Raw genomic sequence first — 20,478 nt, 5'->3', positions numbered from 1 at the left:
TAAATAATTTAAATCAGACCTACTGCCAACCACTTTGAAAAATCAGTTAAACCCAAGTATGAAAAAAAAGGGAAAGAATTCCTCAAACAATTTTATTAAAACAGTTTTACAACTTCAATATGTGTTTGATCTTTCTGTGAAGTTCAAGGTAATGGGCTGAAAACTGTAGATGATAACACAAAATAGCTACATCCAATACATCACTATGAGCAGGTTTGAACTAAGTCCAAAAAGTTGTAAATGCATTGAACAAACTATGAGAAACCTGCTACAATGTACCATCACCAAATTTCTTAAAGAACAAAACCATTAAATGTTTAAATGATTCAGTGTTCATCTTTAGTCATCTTCCATACAGCACTGAAAATTAACCTCTTTCCATCAGGCTACCTTACACCCATCTTACAACCATATTTTATAACTTACTGTTCATCTGATGTAATCTCCGTAACCTAGCATCATTTTTCTTCTGTATTCTGTCAACATCTAAACTTGTTGTAGATCCCATAGGGTTTAATGATATGCTTTCAGGCTAAAACAGAAATAGGATTCAGTAAATGAAACTCTGAGAAAGGGCACATATTTGTGTGCAATTCTGTTAAAATGTGATTCTAAAAATTGAGAATGGAAATGGGGAATATGTCAAAGAGACAACAACCTGACCAAAAAGCTGATAACATATGGGTCTTCAATGCAGTAAGACAAGAGTGCACACGCTGAAATGTCTCGCCTTCTATACTAATCATTGATATTATGTTGATAGTCTTAAGTATAAAGCTAAGCTTTATTACAACTGTCACATAAACTTTACATTAACCAAGATAACTAAACAAAGACCAATGAACCTTGAAAAAGAGGTCCAGGTCAGATGAACCATGCCAGGCAGACAGGTACAGCTAACAATGCTTCTATACAACATATATAGTTGACACATTACTTATAGTTTAAGAAAAATAGACCAAAACACAAAAACTTAACACTGTGCAATGAACCGTGAAAATGAGGTCACGGTTAAATAAAACCTGCTCGACTGACATAAAGATCATAAAATATTTCCATACACCAAATATAGTTGACCTATGGCATATAACATTAGATAAAAAGACCAAAACTCAAAAACTTTTAAAACTTTGACCACTGAACCATGAAAATGAGGTCAAGGTCACATGACATCTGCCCGCTAGACATGTACACTTAACAATCATTCCATACAACAAATATAGTAGACCTATTGCATATGGTATGAGAAAAACAGACCAAAACACAAAAATTTAACTATAACCACTGAACCATGAAAATGAGGTCAAGGTCAGATGACACCTGCCAGTTGGACATGTACACCTTACAGTCCTTCCATACACCGAATATACTAGCCCTATTGCTTATAGTATCTGAGATATGGACTTGACCACCAAAACTTAACCTTGTTCACTGATCCATGAAATGAGGTTGAGGTCAAGTGAAAACTGTCTGACGGGCATGAGGACCTTGCAAGGTACGCACACATCAAATATAGTTATCCTATTACTTATAATAAGAGAGAATTCAACATTACAAAAAATTTGAACTTTTTTTTCAAGTGGTCACTGAACCATGAAAATGAGGTCAAGGACATTGGACATGTGACTGACGAAAACTTCGTAACATGAAGCATCTATATACAAAGTATGAAGCATCCAGGTCTTCCACCTTCTAAAATATAAAGCTTTTAAGAAGTGAGCTAATGCCGCCGCCGTAGCCGCCGCCGTTGCCGCCGCCACCGCCGGATCACTATCCCTATGTCGAGCTTTCTGCAACAAAAGTTGCAGGCTCGACAAAAATCATGCACCAGGAGGTGGTCCTCAGTTGGCCCCTAAACATAAATGTGTCTTTTTGACTACATATGCATGTACATCTGGATAACAACCTTAACATTCCCTTTAACTGATCTCAAACCAATCCTAACATAGAATAATTAATTTTAATAACTTATCCTATTAATCCAGAAATTTCCATTACACTTAATTTTAGTAGTTTAATTTAAAATCTTTTGTTACTGGGGATATTTGTACTAAATATTTACACTTATAAAATAACAGTTAAAATCTTTGTAAAAAGTTTCAAAATTAAAACATTTTTTTTGTTTGAAGCATTAAAACTTAGCTCCAAAATTATGCAATATTCAATTTCTAATTATTTAAAATATTGTGTACCCTTGGGCTAAGAGGAAGTCTTTCTCTCCTTCTCATTCTTGCTGAGTCATTACGTTTGGGTAAATCTTCAAAGTCTTCTGGGAAATGGTTGACTGTATCTACATCTGAAATTATGGTAGGATACAAACATGTTGTGAATTAAAGATGTATATGAAGTATATATAATAATAAAACTCATATAAACAAAGATATAGATAAGAAGAAATGCTAAAATATATAAACATATTTAAAAGTGTTTTCTATCAGAAATTTAGTTTTTATCAACTGCTTAATCAAAACTTTTGCGGCTTTACAAAAATCTATGCAAAATAATGTAACCAGTGTGTTTAATAAAAAAAATCACAATGTGCACAAACTAATTTCAACATAAAATGGACATGAACGTAAGTTCTTGAAACATGAAACTTTGAAAAGAATAATATATCATGCTGCACATGCATTTAGAACCCCATAGCCTTATTTACTTTCTATTGTGAATTTTAATTTAGCTATCACCCCATTTGATCCCAAGCTATGTTCTAAGCTAGTCCTATTTCACATGCACTTTTATTTATAAAAATCTCTGTTCAATCCACAAAACCTAGTTTTGTTAAGAAACCACACCAGTGTATTATCTGACTTAGATCATCCACAGCATAAAGTTACGGAATTAATTAGATGTCAGTAAAAAACACAACTGAAATTATTTTGTAGCCAAATGATGGAAAACATAAGGTTAAGAATGAACACCAAAAAAACTTTCTGATGGTTAAAATTATAAAAGATCAACCTTAAAAATAACACAAACAGACATACATAGAAACAACACACAGTACATATACAAAAGCTATATACAAAGGACAAGCACAAATAATAAAATGATAAAGCAAGAAATTCTAGTACTGTTTCTAAAGTTCTATATGTGAACGGTTTTAAATTCATAATATGATCATAAAAAGTAATCCTTTTTGAATATGTCACTTACTTAAGGAAATAAAAATAATTTATAAACAACAGATTTTTTAATAGTTAAAAAAATTTCTGGTTTGTATTAGAAAATTTAATAAAAAATCTACAGTGTTCAAATTAGAACATAAATTGGAAGCTAAAACACAATATGTAAGTGGCTTTACCAAAATCAAGGCTGTTTTATTATAACTAGAGAAACAGTACAATGTTAGTGCTGGTGAAATGGTGGACACTAAAACAAACCTATAAATGCACTGTTGGAATTCAGCATGGACTTTGGACTCATAGTCCCCTGTCGTCCAGTACCATAGTCTGTGGGAGAATCGTGCAGTGTTAGTCGCCAATGAGATCATGTGACAACGCATACATTAAATAGATCTTGTTTACATTCAATTTACAAAAAACATTACTTATTGAAATTTTATAGAAAAAAATGTTTTTTAATCTGTATTAAAACACAAACACTTATTTTTAAATAAAGCACCATCTCTGACATCTACTAAAGGTATTAATATTCTGAGGTAACAATGACAAAAATTGACAATGAATTGCATGGTTTCAGACCTCTTTGTTAGAATCATAAACATTTTCAAATAAATAACTGAGTGATAACTGACACCTGAGAAGTTGATTTTTCATGCTTCAGATAAATAAAATTCTGGTTTTTAGGTTTTCGTAAAAAAAAATTATTTTGATACACTCTTAAAAATTAAAATTTTAAGATTAAAAAATAAATATTTGTTCTTCACTGATTATTTTATCCATCCATGATCACACTTCTTAACTAACTTTTATGAAGAATATGATCCAAGAAAGTTTATAAATTTAGTAAACAATAACAACAAGTAGTATACAGATCCTTTCTTGGACCAAAGAAAGCTGAAAGGAGATGCAGGGATATTCATGACACACAATTCATTCACATATTACATGTAATATTTTCATCACAGTAAACAAATAGTGAAGCTGCCATTTTTAAGCTTTCATCATAACTAAAATACTACATAAATAAAACAGCTTCTAGGCCAACATTAAAAATATCTTTGTTTCCCCTCACCCGACTGAGGTTGTTAGGGTATGGGTAGGTAGGTAGGTAGGCAAATTATTTTATTTTATTCCTTGATATGGTTTTCTATATTGAATTTGTATAAAATTCAACAGGTAAGACTCAAGTCAAGAAAAGTGGGGTATACCCTGTATTCTAATTCAGTGTACACCCCAGTTTTCTGGTGTTAAAACAAAACAGTATACAGGGACCTCCTTTTTTCCTATTCATTTAATCATGTTATTGCGAATCCTATCCTAGTTTTCCACAGATTCACCTGCAAGTTACCTGTCCATTTAAACTTTTGTAAGTCCTATTGTCTCATCTAACAAATACAACAGGTATTGTTCTCTGTTTAGTTTATTCAATGGGACCTTTAAATTTCTTGCAAGAGAAATCTATCACTCACTGATTAATTTACCTGAACAAAAAAAATTGAACTGTCAATGATGGAAATACATGTACAAATAAGTAATTATGAAACTGCATGTGATGTTGTATTTATTCAATCAATAACATGTTTTCAATTTGTTTGATATAAACACTGATTTAAAAATTAAAAGTTGATTTCTGATCAAATTTCAACATTTTACCTATTAAAATTTGCTTTTTTTTAGTCTGTTCATAAGTAAAAACTTGAAATGACAATGTTTAAATAAAGGTCTTCATAAATGTATTCTTTATAACTGAACAACCACAAAAAACATGCAAATTCTTTAAAACATAAATGCATGCAGTAGTTTAAAAAAAAATCAGAAATAAACTTTTTATAATTAAATCAGTGCTTATATTGAACAGATTGAAAATATATTATTGATATTGAATAAATACTGTATCACATGCAGTTTATGTGATTTTATACATGTATTTCAGTGAACAAAGAAGATATTTTTTTGGTCAGGCAAATTAATCAATGAGTGATAGATTTCTCTTGGAAGAAATTTAAAGGTCCCATCAAATAAACTATGCAGAAAACAATACCTGTTGTAATTGTTCAATGGGACAATAGAACTTACAAAAGTTTAAATGGACAGGTAACTTGCAGGTGAATCTATGGAAAACTAAAATAGGGTTCGCAATAATGTAATGAAATCTACAAAAGCGCATATTCTACTTGTGATAACAATGCTTAATGATAGCAAGTGTTTTTTTAGTTAAAAAATCAAGTCTATTTCAAGTCAAATTTGATGCATAACTCGCAACAAAACAATTCCTTTGTTCACCAATTCATACCTTGATCATCAATTATGAGATGACAAAAAGATACATGTATGTTAATCACTTGGGAATTAAAATTTAGTGAATTAAAATTTTCAATAGAAGTGAACATATTAATTTAGTTACGTTCAGTTACACCTGGATCATGCAGCTTGGTCAATTGATTCCTAAACAAAGATTTGTATGTTTTTTTCGAGTTCTAGAAGAAACACGGCTTCACTTTATATTCATGTTTTGTATTTCCTAAAATACTTTTAATAAGTATTTACGAATTCTACGGATGCAGTTATAACGTTAAAACGTGCCCTTTTGTAATGTTCATGCCATAAATTGAAAAAGGAAATCCCATTTAAACTGGTTTTTTTTACACCAGAAAACAGGGACGTTCCCTGAAAGCAGGGAATACATGTATCCAACATTTCCTGACTTGTGCCCAACCTGTTCAAAGACAAAGTAAGTAGATAGATTTTAAAGCACGATTCAGGAACAGAGGTTAGATACAAAACAAATCAAGATGCACTCATCAGCGGGTTGAAAGATGCTTCAGGTTTTTTTTATTTTCAAAAAAGATCACCCTTGCACACAAATCGTGTGGCTTTGTTTCCTTGATTCCGAATCATGTAGACGCTTCCTTGCAAAAATGCCTTGATTTAAAACGCTTCCTTGCAAAAATGCCTTGATTTAAAACGCTCGTTGACTACAGCATCATAAAGGTATCACCAAAAACCAACGCTCGTTGACTACAGCATCGGAAAGATAACACCAATAACCAACATAGCAAAAAAAAAAAAAATAGTGGACAAGAATGGCCAATAAAATTTTCCGGGTCGCGGTGATTTTACCGGGTCGGTCGTGTGAGGGGAAACAAACAATATTTTATTTTTGGCCCTATATATAATGAAAAGCCAGGGTGAATAAATCTTGTTTTACTTCATCAACAATTAAATAAATGGAAAAATTGTATTCTTTTAAAAGGAAGGAAATGTAAAAATCAAATTCTAAAATATCTCTGTAGGAATTAATATTAAATGGTAATTTAAAAGATTATATCATTGACATTGGAAAAAATGATTAGACAAATGACAAAATTCTACATAAATAAAGGGAATCTATATTCATACACTTGTGACAGGAACAATGACATCTCTTATCAAGAGAGTGGGTCCATTTGGTACAGTGTATACAACCTGGTCATAAAGAGCAATATAATAATATCATTATATACTCAACAGAGTGCAACCATAATATTCTTGGTGTATGTACACATTCTAATCATAAGTTTTGAGTTAAATTTGTGTTTCAATAATATCCTTGTATATGTGTTTTGCATCCACCTACTTTTACCAAACTCCAAAGCTCTTATCATTTGAAAGTGACTTAATGCCATTGAAAGTGTCTCAAACTTATCCATGAAACAACCAAGGTTAAACAAATTACCAACCTAATTCTTCTTCTATACTTTGTCTCACTGCTGAAGCATATCCTATTACATACCAAAAATATTTCAATGAGATTATTTATCACATGCAGGTAAACAAGACGTCTTGTGAATAATATATGTGTCTTTGATAGAGGGAGTGGTGAAAGAAAGTAATATTACATGCCAGTTACCTCCCCTTACAGTCAAAAGACACTATCCAGAGTGATACTATTTGACCCATCTTAAATCATCTAAGTTCACTAAAGTAATGTATGTTTAGTACTTACTTCTGTCTTTGAGATTTTTGAGGGTATCTTCTTGATGACGTAACAATGCATCTTGTTGTGATTCTAACGCTGAATTAGAGGTAGGGGCATCAGGAAACATACTTCTAAATGCTCGCCGGGAATCTGTATCAGCTGAAAAGTCAGTAAATTGTCAAGTTTTTGGTGAAAGATAATTGTTGATATAAGATTTCTTTAAGACTTTACATTTGTAGCTCTTTATGTACAATATTAGAAACCAACAAAAGAATATGATGGGAGCCATCACAAGAGGCCTGGAGTGGGTTTCACAAAAATACTTAAGATTAAGATTGATTGTAAGTCATGAATAATTCAGTATACTTACAATCAATCTTAGTGGTAAGTTTTTTTTGTGAAATCGACCCCTGATGCATGTTCTTAAGTAAATAGTGATCAAAGTCCCATAACTCTGAGGTCACTATAACATATAACATGTACTTACTTTTATATTTTAATTCGTTAAATTCTTGTAATGTTCTAGGATTTGCTGTATCTGACTGTCTCTGTGGTACAGCAGCATGGCCTTGTTTAGCTCTCTCAAACACATCTATTTCTCTCCTGTATAATATAATAAGTGAGTGACTATAGTATCATTTTTAGTTAATTCCAGCAAACACAATTCAACCTCCTATTCACTCTTGTATCTGAATATCAAAATACGTAAAAACAAAAAAATGTACACAATGTTTGAAAAATAGTCATTGTCTTAGTCAACTTGAAAAAATTATAAGTGATTGAAAACCTTCTTAATTATAAAGTGTTCTAATTTTTTTTTCATGCAAAATAAATTAGCTTCAAGGATTTCAAATAATAAAGCAGTAAATATAGTACATGTTCAATAAATGTTATTGTCTTGTCACTCAACTATATCTTACGTAAATAAAAACATCATACAATGTATTAGGTTTCATCCCTCGTATCATAATGTGTTTATACTTACGGTGGAGGTCTTTGTACCATTCTAGGATCAAACACATCTGGTTCATTCTGAAAAATATAGCAGTATTTTGTAGGAATAGAAAAAAAAAAGAACAACAATGTTTGAAAAAATAAGCTTCATTCCTTCTCAACTAGAAATGAATATAAGTTAAAAAAAAATCATCGTTTTATGACAATATTAAGCATGGAGTAAATTAAAAAAAAAAAAAAATCATTTAAAAGTCCGTTATTTCTGATTGGGGGTCTTTAAGGCTAACACAGATTAATTTTAGTGAACATTGTTTCAGAATTTTAAGGTTCACTGAAAGAACCAACTTCCACCAAAAAGCATTGTATACTATAAAATTTATAGTATTAAAAAAGGGTGATAGATGTCTCTAAAATACATGAATCATGATATTGAAAGTTAGTTTTGATAATATTGATTTAATCTGTGAAAATACCAGTAAATAAATGTTTATATAAAACTATTCTACATGAAGCGGCGTATCATGCATTTTATTTGACACTTGAATTAAAATATATACAACAATCACTATTATCCCAAAATCCAGTAGCAACATATTTCAATTTGAATAAAACGGTTTCCAAGAAGCTGTATGCATTATTTTTTATATACAATACCCTTTATTAGCTACAGTATCATTATTATTTCAAATTAGGAAAAGGGGGAGGGGAGAACCAAGAAGTCTGTTAAGGACCATTATCTATGTACATGTCCTATAAACATTAATTGAGTATATGGAAATATTTTCCTATACAAAAGGGCAAAAAATAAAGATTACCAGTTTGTATTCAAGATTCTGCTTTTATGCTTTTCAGACAGAGTCTTTCAATAAATTCTCTGCCACAGAGGAAACCATCATTGATTTCAAATTTGTATTAAGAAACCTCAGGAGTAGATGAGATAAAATTACAGGTATATTTAGAAAGACATTTAAAAACCATAACCACTTCAAACAGGACAACATTTGTGTACAACCAAAGCACAACATGATATACTTATGATAAATTTTAACACTATATTTAATATAATTATAGCTCTAAATCAAGATATAAGACACTAGAACTATTTATATTTGGAGCATAATTTACTCAAAGCATGTTCTAATTTAATTTCAGTCAAAACTAGGAAAGACTAATGCCATGCAAGAAAAGCATTACAACAAAAGTCAACCATAAAACATACGTAAAAAAGATCTAAAAGACGGGCCTCATCAATTGCCTTTTCAACCTCATCACAAAGAAAATTCATTTGCTACAAAGATACACATATGCATATTTACAGCATATATGTACACTTCCCAAAAATATTTTAAATCATTTACTGATAAAGACTTTGTCTTGTAACTTTTTCAAGCTTGAAAATATGTGAATAGGTAGGGAAAACAATCAGAAATATGTGATAAGGTCAATAAAATTCCCTTTACATATTATATGCAAAGCCCTGTAATTTTGTCACAGTAAAAGCCTTGCTGTAAGTAAACATTCCATAAGGAATCAGAGCCTCAGGTCTGAACTCTGAGCAAAAGTGATATTTTCTTGATTATGCCGGAATATGTAAAGGTTACATTTTAACCTACGCAATATATGAAAATCTAAATTATATGATAAGGGTGGGGCAACAGTACCCAAGCGATACCCTGATCAGTTAAGTATTGAAGTAAACCCCTCTCTGCAGCACAATTCTAACTGGTTTCTGTCAAATTACAGTTCATCTTTTAAGTCATTTGACCTAAGTGAGGGCTACATTCATCATATTCATAGATAGGATATGAAAAATTCAAGCTGAATTTTTATCTAAAATTAAGATAAAGTTCAGTAAAGTGATTGTATGTTGCTTGTTTAACCTTCTATGGTGAATATTTCACATATATCAAAGTTTTGAAGACATGACTGTTCCAATATTGATCATGTTGTTGAAAATAATAATTAAGCCTATTTGTTGTTATTTACATTATTTTTGCTTGGATACAACTGATGACACAAACCTTTTGGTTCTCCAGAGCATTTTCTACTCTCTTTCTTTCACTCTGTAATTGTTTTCTCATTGTGGCTAATTCTTTAAGAACATCAGAACCTGTAATGACAAGTATATCTCATGTATATATATTCAAATGTTTGTACTATAGATTATATCTTAACAGGAATGTACTATATTTTTTTACATGGAATGATTGTGGTATGTTTGTTTGGCTCAGTACATCTGACATGGACCTCATTTTCAGTTTTGTTTGCCAATGTCTTGTTCTCTTGGTTAGGTTAATTTCTCAGATACAATAATTAATACTTAAATATACAGATAATTAATAATGGTTAGTTAATGTGAAACTTGTATCAAAATCTTATCTTCAAGACTCAAAATTATTTCAATTACAAAAAGTAAAACAGGTGAGAAATTTCAGCATTTGCACTGGTTTTTCAAGAATACTTTTGTGCACTCAATTTTTATGTTGATCATTAGTTCCACCAAAAACTGTCCATATAGTACTTATTTTTGTTAGTCATTGCATCTTTTATAAAGCAATTAATTTGTGCAAGAGTAACCTCTCCTTGTTTTACCACAATATTACTTACTGTTAGCTCTGGATAGTTGTAAAGGTTGTGGAGCAACCTGGAAATTAATAAATCTATTATTAAATACAGCAAATTTTTACTATGAAATTTTCAGGATCTGAAGAAATCATCTGTTCAGGCTTTTTAAATCTTTTTTACTGATCATTCATTTGAAAGATTAATCATATGAAATGGAAAATGGTTTGACTTTAAATCCAAAGGATATGTTCTGATAGACGTATTTGACATAAATTTTGGTTTTATTATTTAGATTAAACTTGACATAAATGTTGCTCAATCTGATAGCCATAAAAGTAGTCAACCCTTTTAAAACCATTCAATTGTCTAACAGCATCAAGGGAGATAACCACATCAGTCAAGTCAGAAAGATTACTTTTTTTGCTGGACTTCGGCAATGTAGACTACCATAAACATTAATTTCAGTAAACATACTTACACACAATTGTTATATCAGCTTACTATTATTCTCTTAAAGAGCTACAGACTGTCATGCACTTTTTTGTCTGTAGCAATAAAAATAAATATACACAATTCTTACCTATAAATCTGTATGGCTTCTGGAGGAATGAATTGGCACACACTGCAAATTATGCCCTATGTTTAAAGTAACATAAGGAACTATATGCAAGATACTAAAGGATTTACCCTGCTTCTATTTGAGGGTGGACCAGGAGTCTTGTGCCAATAAAATGTATAATACTGACCTGAGGTTCTGGCTTGCTTCTGTGTGAGGGTACAGGTGGTGACCTGCCTCGCCCATCTGACGTCTGTACCAATAAAAAGGAGTTTATACAAGCCATGCTTATTAATGCAACTATATCATAAGTAAGAACCTGCTGTTACATTTAGTACAATTGGAACAAATCTGATTTAAAAATTCAAACATAATGTCAAACATATCTTTTGCTTCAAAGTTTTGTTTTTCTTTTGTTTTTCTTTTGTCTAGATTTTCTATTCTCCTCATTGCAACTTTCATGTAACAGCAATAGATTAAAAGTAATGGTTCTATTCTATTTTTCAATAAAAAGTATAATTTCTCATGATTCTAAAATAATTTTATACTATATATCAAAATTTTTATCACGAAGACTGTAATCTATGTTATATGAATTTTCCTGCAAGTATTTTTTTTTAATTGTTCATTGCTAAAACAATTGTGCTTAGATAAAACAGCTTGTTTTAAAGATGTGATTTGAAATTTAGTTTTTATGAAAAAGATTTGATTGGATCAAAAAATTGATATACCATAGAGTGGTCTTCACTAAACTAAAACGTATCAAATTAAAAAATAATATAATTATAACCAGTACTTTAACACAATAACAAAACATGCTGTTAGATTATTAACATTCTATAAACCATGCAAACTACCATCACCTCACTTTATAACAGTGCAATCATCAATCTATTTTTTATAACCTCCCTTTATAACAGTGCAATCAGCAATCTATTTTTTATAACCTCCCTTTATAACAGTGCAATCAGCAATCTATTTTTATAACCTCCCTTTATAACAGTGCAATCATCAATCTATTTTTTATAACCTCCCTTTATAACAGTGCAATCATCAATATATTTTTTATAACCTCCCTTTGTAGCAGTGCAATCATCAATCTATTCTTTTATAAACTCCCTTTATAACAGTGCAATTATCAATCTATTTTTTATAACCTCCCCTTGTAACAATGCAATCATCAATTTCATTTCTTGTAATAGTGCGATAAGCGCATCCCTTTGTAAAAGTGCAATCATTCATTTATTTTAACTTATGTTTAATCAGGCAAATGTTAAACTTTATCTGCAAATCTTTAACCTGATAAAAATTCAAACAACAAAAGTTAACTATGAAAGTCTTAAGATACATGTACCTAGAATTTCATAAATTTAAATTAAAAATTTTCATCTAAAATCATGTCAACTGTTGAACTATATTAACATTATCTTAAATGTTCATTTGTATATTTGAGAAATTCATTCACATTTTCAAAATCACTTAAATCATTTCCATAATTCTCATCCCCTATCATTAAACATATCATAATTAGTAAATGAACAATTTTTAACACTTTTCACATTTTAAACATAATTTTGGGAATATGGTTATGCTGTGTGGAGGAAAAATACAATTTCAAAGAACTTTCAACTTTGTGCTGTTCATTCAAAACATGTGACCCTTAGCCCATAGAATCTAGATTTCTACCGGAGTTTTGATTTCTGGGGTAATTCTTGTCTGTGTTGTTGGACGTTCCAGACTGACTGAACTTGTACGGAAATGATCATAACCATGTATATTTGGTGCTGAATCTCTTTTTGTTATACTAAGTTTAAAATCATCTGGTTTATAATTGGTCTTTTTAGGAGGTAGAGGTTCTTTAGACTTGGAAGGAGGTTTAGAAACATGTCTTTTCTCTTCCTGTACAAAGGATGGTAAAACTTTATGTAAACAAATCACATATAATTTATGTAAACAAATCACATATAATTTGTGTAAACAAATCACATATAATTTGTGTGTACATATCACATATAATTTGTGCAAGCATTATTTGTTTCTATTAATATACATAATGCAACATGTACTAACAAGCTATATTAAATAACAAACAAACAAAATGAGTAGAAAATAACAAATCTATAATATTGGGTGACGTTCTACACTATTAAAATGTAGCTACATGTATATATGTAGCTAAAAATTCTCATGCAAAATGATTATTAGTATACCAGTACTCAGTGTACCAATGGTGATGTTTTGTATGGTAAAAAAGACTGTTCTAAAAATACTATCGCCTGACTTCTGCTTGATCCTTTTATTGGCTTACTCAAGTTTTATTGCAAAATTTCTAAATAAAGGCCTTATAACATGAAAATAATGATTACCGAAGGTTCTCCGTTTTCTGTTGCGAGTTTACTCCTGATAGCTGGTATAGGAGGTGAACCAGCTCTCTCATCCTGTAAATAAACATATCTTTTATTTTCCATTCCTTTTACCTTCAGATTACCCCTCAGACCTCATCCTTAGCACATATTTGACAACAATGTTCAAATGCAGAACTTTTAAGATGAAGAACAGCTGTAAAATTACTGTTGTTTGGGAAAAGTTTACAAAACTGAGTTTTGTATCTTTGTGTATTTTCTTTGTTTTCCTTTGTTAAGAAAAGTAACAAACTAAAAGAAGTCTTAGAAATGAAAAAAAATCCTTGTGAAGTTATATATGTGTATATAGTGCAAACTGAAACTGGTCATTAAACATTTATATTTGTCTATGTGCAGACTATTACCTAGAAATTGTCATTACTAAAGAAAAATATAGTTTTGTGATACTAATACTACTTAAATTTAATTGTATCTGAACATGAGCTGAGTGTGGTGTAACTATCTTACCCTTTGTCTTTCTGTTCTCTCTCTATCTTGTTCTTCTTGTTTCTCTCTTGATTTAGCATCAGCATCCTCTCTCTTTTTTCTGCTTTCCTCATTCTTTCTATCTTCAGCTTGTTTTCTAAGTTCTTCATTTTTTCTTCGAGCCTAATGATTTAAATATGGCATATTAGAATTATACCACTTACTAAGCTATATTGAATACTTTATAAAATTATTTTAATAAAAAAATTAATGTTTATCAAATGAAATTAAAGTCATAAGAAACCTCAAATCAAAAAAAATAATGCATACGTTTTTTTATAACTCAATGGATAGTTTTCATTATAAAACTTATGTACATATACTTTTTTCTGAGGAAAATTCTTTAATTTATTCATATTTAGAAGAAGTTTACTTTATTTTAATTGCTTCCTTCCAGGAAGCAATTCTCCCGACATATTTTCCGTATGCAAAGTGACCGCAGTGTGAGCCATCTCGTAAAAATCTGGTGATCACATTACACATGGATGTCCTTAAAATAAACTATTATCTGAATTTACATGTTAAACGCGTGCTCAATTACCATGTTTTTTTGTTGATTTTTTGTCGATTGTTGACAAAAGGGTGACAATCGTCAAACTTCGTCTTCAAAACACGAACTTTAATTACCTGCCATATTTTCACAACACTGACCAATTAAAAAAAAAATTAAGGATTATACGAAATTTACATGAAAAAAATGATAAATTCGTGCACAGAAGACTAAGTTTAAGATGTTTGTATGCATTGGTTCAAGAATTGGAAGAACATTATTTTTCACCGGTCACTCGTTTCTTATGACTTTAAATTAAGCAAAACATTTAGGCTTCTTTTTTATTCACCAGAAAAGTCCTGTGCAATCATCCTTAAAAAAGTATTATAACCATCAACTTGGCAGTAAAAAGTGCAATTTTTTATAAACAAAATTATTACATCTTCTTCTTTTTCTCTTTTCTTTCTGACTTCTTCTTCATATTCCTGCTGTATTCGTATCCTTTGTTCCTCCAGACGTCGGTTTTCTTTTTCTTCCTCAATTTTTTCCTTTTCTCTTTCAATTTGATCATATCTTTTTTTCTCTTCAATCTACCAAAGTTACAAAGCGTCAGTTGCATTACATATGATGGTGCTAAATTATCACAGTAACATATCCATTCTATAGACAGAAATACCAATTTAAGTCATAGAAACAGAAGAATCCACTTATCTAACAAAAATAGAAAATTATGATACAAGATTACTTGAAATTAACCACATTTCAGTTTTAACAATACCACTTTTTATCTCTATGGTAATTTCCAAGAACAGGTTTATTTCTATCATATTCTATCAACTGTTTTCCCAAAGGCAAAGTATGCTGTCATGCTGCATTTCAATTTTAGACTTTGTTTTTTTGGTAGCATCCTATACAGAAATGAGCTGCATTTTCCTACAAGAAAAAAGCCTGAAAAAGACTACATAGAGAACAAATATATATTATCAATCGATAAAGTTTTAGTTTAAATTTAATTTAACATTTGATGTTAGTAAACAATGATGAATTTGATTTGTGCTTATCATATACATACAATGTGTACAATTATATGGTCTTAGGTACTAGGCATAGTGAAAAATATAAAATAAGTGGATTCGACTGTCCTAAAAAGCATATAGGCAAATGGATGACTAATCTACCTCACAAACCTTTATAACTTGTCTTCCTTCAGACCTGAGTAACTGTACTTACTATTATAAGATACGTCCTAAAATTTGACCCTAATTAATCTATATACCTGTCGACGTAAATCATCTTTATATTTATCTGCTGTGGTTTTCTCTGCATCAGTCTGAAATTTGAAATATGATTACAGCATAAAATGGTGACAAAGAAATATATTTTATGCTCATACATAATGGAAAATACATTGTTTGGTTTAACCTACACCCATGCAGCTGGAAAATTGATCAGTGAGAGAAAATTAAATAACTTTTTTTATATTATCATACACAGATTTATAAATATATGTAAATGACATAGAAGTCTGGAAGATAAAACAGTAAAAATGACACTATCTTGAAGGCTTTGAGCAATGCTTTTACATGTTATCATTTTTCTTGAGTTGTAAAATACAATTGTACCATTTTGACAAGACCTAAAATCTAAATAAAACTATATTCAAAACCTTCTTCACATATCTGCACACAAACTTCTTGTGTGAACTTACCCTAGGCTGTCCAAATATACCATGACCACCTCTAGCATAAGTATTCTCCCCTTTAGCATTCTGTTGATTTGGTGGAGGTTTAATGAGATCATCTTTAGGAGAAGCAGGAGCTCGGAATCTTGGTGACTCCCTAGGGGGTGGAGACCTCGCTGATGTTCCTCCAACATTCTCATAATGCATAGACCTCAAGTCAGCTAGAAATAAACAGATGCAAAATTTTAAGCTTTTGAATTTGTTACAGTTATAGTTTTAAATCACAAGAGTGCACTCTCTAATATGTATTGCCTGCTTAATAAATATTTTACAACATTTTAGAAGAAAACTTGATCACTCAACCATGCACTAAACCTTAAGGATTCTGTTGACCAAATATAGTTGGCTTATAACTTGAAGTGACTAAAAATCTTTCCTTATATGAAATCTTCGTGTATTTCATTGAACCATTAAAAGTGGCTAAGAACATGTGTCGCTGTCATACAGACTTGTACATCTTATAACCAGTATATCAACTACATTTGGTCTCCAATAGAATTTTATTTTTCTACTTGATATTGTGATATAGATTTTTTCAGATGATGATACATATATCATCAACTGTCTTTCAGTGGAGCAAATTAACTGAAGTAACTAGAAACAGGAAGTAGATAGTACATAGCATTCAGACATTCATATTATTAAGGGGAGATAAGTATTTTACTTACTGACTGCATTGCCAGAATTATCTTTGATTGGAGCTCCACCGCCACCACGACCGAATGGATTATAGTTACGTATTTCTTCATCCAATTTTCTTTCATATCTGAAGTGATGAAAATATCATGAAATATACCATTAATAATCATCTTATATTTTTAATATACATACATGAATAAAAGAGATGTAGGGGCCTATATCAGTGAGAAAGCAACCCAACAAAACTTGAATAATTTTATCACAAATAATTTCCCTTGCAGACCCAATCTTTGTTAAGGGTAACTAAGGGTAATACTCTTGAATGTAAATTCAAAATCACTAAAACAAGATTTGACCTCTATTTAATGGTCCAAAGTTTCAAGTTTCAAAAGATCTGAGAAAGCTATATATTCAGTATAATCTTGGAAAAGCACAAAATGGACAACAATCTTTTAAAAATTGGATCTACTAAGAATAAGTGTAGCATCACATGCAATTTTTACATTATCTAGAATAAATAGGATTAGAGTTAAATTTTGTCGGAATACATACCTATCTTTTTCCTCTTTCTCTTTTTGTTCTCTGTATTTCTTTTCTTGTATCTAAATGCAAAAGAAAAACTTCAACTCTCATTTGAAAGTAGACAGTAACTACAATCATTTATAGTTCACAAAGGTGAAATAGTAACAATATGTTAAATTACTAAAGCAAAACATATTGCACAAATTTGAATAGAAGTTTCCATTAACTTTTGTAACTTAAGACACTCTGTAATGAACTACGACTTGTTAATAGTGTATTTGAAACCAACCTGTCTCTGAAGTTCTTCTTGGTAAGCTCTCTGATCTTGTCGTGATTTACTCCTAAAATCATCATCACTGGGGAACTGGTATGGTGAGATTCTCTCTTTACTTCTACTCCTGGCTCTAGTACTGTAAAACAGTAAATAATATATTGAGTAATCAGTCCTAGCTCAAGTACTGTTTATATAGAAAATAAGACATTGAGCCATCACTCCCAGCTATAAGTATATAAACATTAACTTGGTTCATCCCTACATTTTTCTGTATATTCAGCCACCTGACGATGTCAAGAAGATGATTTGTAATAAAATGCTTCTTTTATATTTATATGTACATTGTGTACATTGGTTGGATGGTTTTCTGTTTGAATGGTTTTACTCTAGTCATTTTTGAGGCCCTTTACAGCTTGCTGTTCGATGTGAACCAAGGCTTCGTGTTGAAGACCTTACTTTGACCTTTAATGGTTTACTTTTACAAATTGTGACTTGGATGGAGAGTTGTCTCATTGGCACTCATACTACATCTTCTTATATCTATATCTATATTCAGTATTCTCAAAAGAAAGAGTTACATAATTAGTTATTTAAAATTTTACCAAGATATATGCTTATGCAAGTAATGAAAGATTTACTTAATGCTGAAGGTATTATCATCCCTTTCACTGGTACTTTTCAACTTGTTTATAGACTTATTTATCTTCGAATGTTACTCTAGGAGGAGTTTATAGACTAATTTATCTTCGAAAGTTACTCTAGGAAGTTACTCTAGGTGGAGTTTATAGACTTACAAATCTTTGAAAGTTACTCTGGGAGGAGTCTTTAGATTTACTTATCTTGGAAAGTTACTCTAGGAGGAGTTTATAGACTTACTTATCTTCGAAAGTAACTCTAGGAGGAGACATTCGACGACTGTATGGCTGATCATCTAAACGATTTAATGGAATATCTGGACCACCACCTGAAATAGAAATATATGAATATTAATATCTTATCATTGAATTAAAAATTATATCCTGATCTTGTCATAAATAGTGCCTTTTTATATAGGTTGAGAAATGAGTGCTAATTCAAATTTATCTGAATATTGTCTCTCTTTTAGGATTTATAAATCGAACTCTTGAATTGATCTATTTCTATATTTTGTCAATGGAAATGCATAACACAAAATAATAGCGTACTTGAAAGTTAACAGAAACAACAACAACCCAAGTATGTAACTAACTAACTAATTTCATTCAGTATAAAATCCAGTACTTATTGTAGGATTATTGCTGAAATACATATTTAAAACAAATACTAACCTCCAGAAGGCTCTGGGTCTAATGGGTTCTTCATACCATAGAAATGATAGGCTTCATCTATAGAACTGAGAGCTGGGTTGTTTAGACCTCCTCCTCCTCCTCCTCCTCCAGTTATATAAGTACTGTAAAAATAAAACATTCAAAATACCTCATTAATCCTTATACTAGGTGCACTGTATCAAAGCTAAAAAGTACCAGCTAAAATGAAGAAAACCAGTATGCATTATAAAGCTGTATCATTGTTGCAAAAGATGATTTCATATTTGTATTAATGATGAATTAAAACGTAACCACTGATCCTGAAAAGAGCATGTTGCACCCTGATTCAAAGTCAACAAACACTTTACCACAACCTTGCATTATCTTTTTTCTTTTCCTTCCAAACAATTCATTTCATGATCAACCTTTTTTTTGGTCAAAGATTAACATGATAACCAGAATGTATCCTTGGATTATGATTATGATTATGAAAACAATACTTCAATTTTAACTCGAAACAACTAAAGAACATAATAGCAATGAAATAACCAAACTTATTTAATGAGGTTTCCATGTAACCTTGATAATCAATGTAATCAAGTGTCTGCAATACCTATATATATACAGCAAAACAGCACTTACACAATGGCAGGCTGTAACAGCCTTTAAATAAACATTTAATGATAATTTGACAAATTGTACCAACAATGTTCATTCCTATTATCTTACAGATAAACAAATGGTTTTTTTTCACTCATTTTAAAAATCTCTTATTTGTGATATTCATGCAATTGTTATTTTTCAAACATAGAAAAATATGAGAGATTTAACACATAGGGTAAAACAACAACAAGACAAACAGACGTAATTGTAACAAGTTCATGCTTTAGTGAGGGGAAACAAAACTGTTAGAAATTAAACATGTTTAATAGATTTTATACACCACCATACAAAACAGCATAAATCATTACGTTTTAGTATTTACACACCAAGAATAAACATTTTTGAATACAAATAATTTTCTATTTAAAATTTTTGAGAAAGATTGGCAAAGGCTGTAAAAGATAAGATATGTATGCCAGAAGTCTGCAGAGGCAATATTTCATCTGATACTTTGCTTGAATATCTTTGAAATTCTGATCTATATAAAAAAAATACAAAGAAAAGATTTTCTAACCATAGAATAGTATAATTAGTATCGGCTGATGCAGGCATGAGATTGAATAGAGTATTTTCCTGTAAAGAATCTAAGAGAATGCATCCAGACCTATATAAGCCATGCTAGCACTGGCCAAGTCAGTCGAATTAGTGAAGTTACAGGGATGACAAGACATTAGGATGATATCAACATAAAGGCTTTTATAACAACTTTTATTGCAATTCATTTTTTTTTCTGATAATCAATTAATGAAAGAATTTCAGTTAAAAGCATTCCATTCATTGATCATTATATTTAATAAATATTTGGGATTGCCATAAA

At 30.5% G+C, this 20,478-nt stretch overlaps 1 protein-coding gene across 10 annotated transcripts in view; it reads right to left on the bottom strand.

Moving 5' to 3' along the window:
- LOC143055932 (centrosome and spindle pole associated protein 1-like) overlaps window positions 1–20,478 on the bottom strand; it is a 68,956-nt gene that overhangs the window by 2,860 nt on the left and 45,618 nt on the right. For all 10 annotated transcript variants that reach the window (XM_076229004.1, XM_076229050.1, XM_076228989.1 and 7 more), the window contains 20 exons: window positions 19,020–19,141; window positions 18,589–18,676; window positions 17,728–17,848; window positions 17,469–17,518; window positions 16,946–17,043; window positions 16,245–16,438; window positions 15,813–15,866; window positions 14,977–15,126; window positions 14,029–14,169; window positions 13,525–13,596; window positions 12,845–13,057; window positions 11,349–11,411; window positions 10,645–10,681; window positions 10,059–10,147; window positions 8,069–8,115; window positions 7,571–7,686; window positions 7,111–7,242; window positions 3,384–3,452; window positions 2,193–2,296; window positions 427–532 (listed from right to left, as the gene is read on the bottom strand). In XM_076229004.1, the coding sequence (XP_076085119.1) occupies window positions 427–532; window positions 2,193–2,296; window positions 3,384–3,452; window positions 7,111–7,242; window positions 7,571–7,686; window positions 8,069–8,115; window positions 10,059–10,147; window positions 10,645–10,681; window positions 11,349–11,411; window positions 12,845–13,057; window positions 13,525–13,596; window positions 14,029–14,169; window positions 14,977–15,126; window positions 15,813–15,866; window positions 16,245–16,438; window positions 16,946–17,043; window positions 17,469–17,518; window positions 17,728–17,848; window positions 18,589–18,676; window positions 19,020–19,141 (2,066 nt within the window). The remainder of the gene's footprint in view (window positions 1–426; window positions 533–2,192; window positions 2,297–3,383; window positions 3,453–7,110; window positions 7,243–7,570; window positions 7,687–8,068; window positions 8,116–10,058; window positions 10,148–10,644; window positions 10,682–11,348; window positions 11,412–12,844; window positions 13,058–13,524; window positions 13,597–14,028; window positions 14,170–14,976; window positions 15,127–15,812; window positions 15,867–16,244; window positions 16,439–16,945; window positions 17,044–17,468; window positions 17,519–17,727; window positions 17,849–18,588; window positions 18,677–19,019; window positions 19,142–20,478) is intronic.

The sequence above is a fragment of the Mytilus galloprovincialis genome, chromosome 1, assembly GCF_965363235.1.
Source record: "Mytilus galloprovincialis chromosome 1, xbMytGall1.hap1.1, whole genome shotgun sequence".
Classification (NCBI taxonomy): Eukaryota; Metazoa; Mollusca; class Bivalvia; order Mytilida; family Mytilidae; genus Mytilus; species Mytilus galloprovincialis.
The sequence above is the reverse complement of the archived record's forward strand: the minus strand, read 5'-3'. Positions and strand labels throughout refer to the sequence as shown.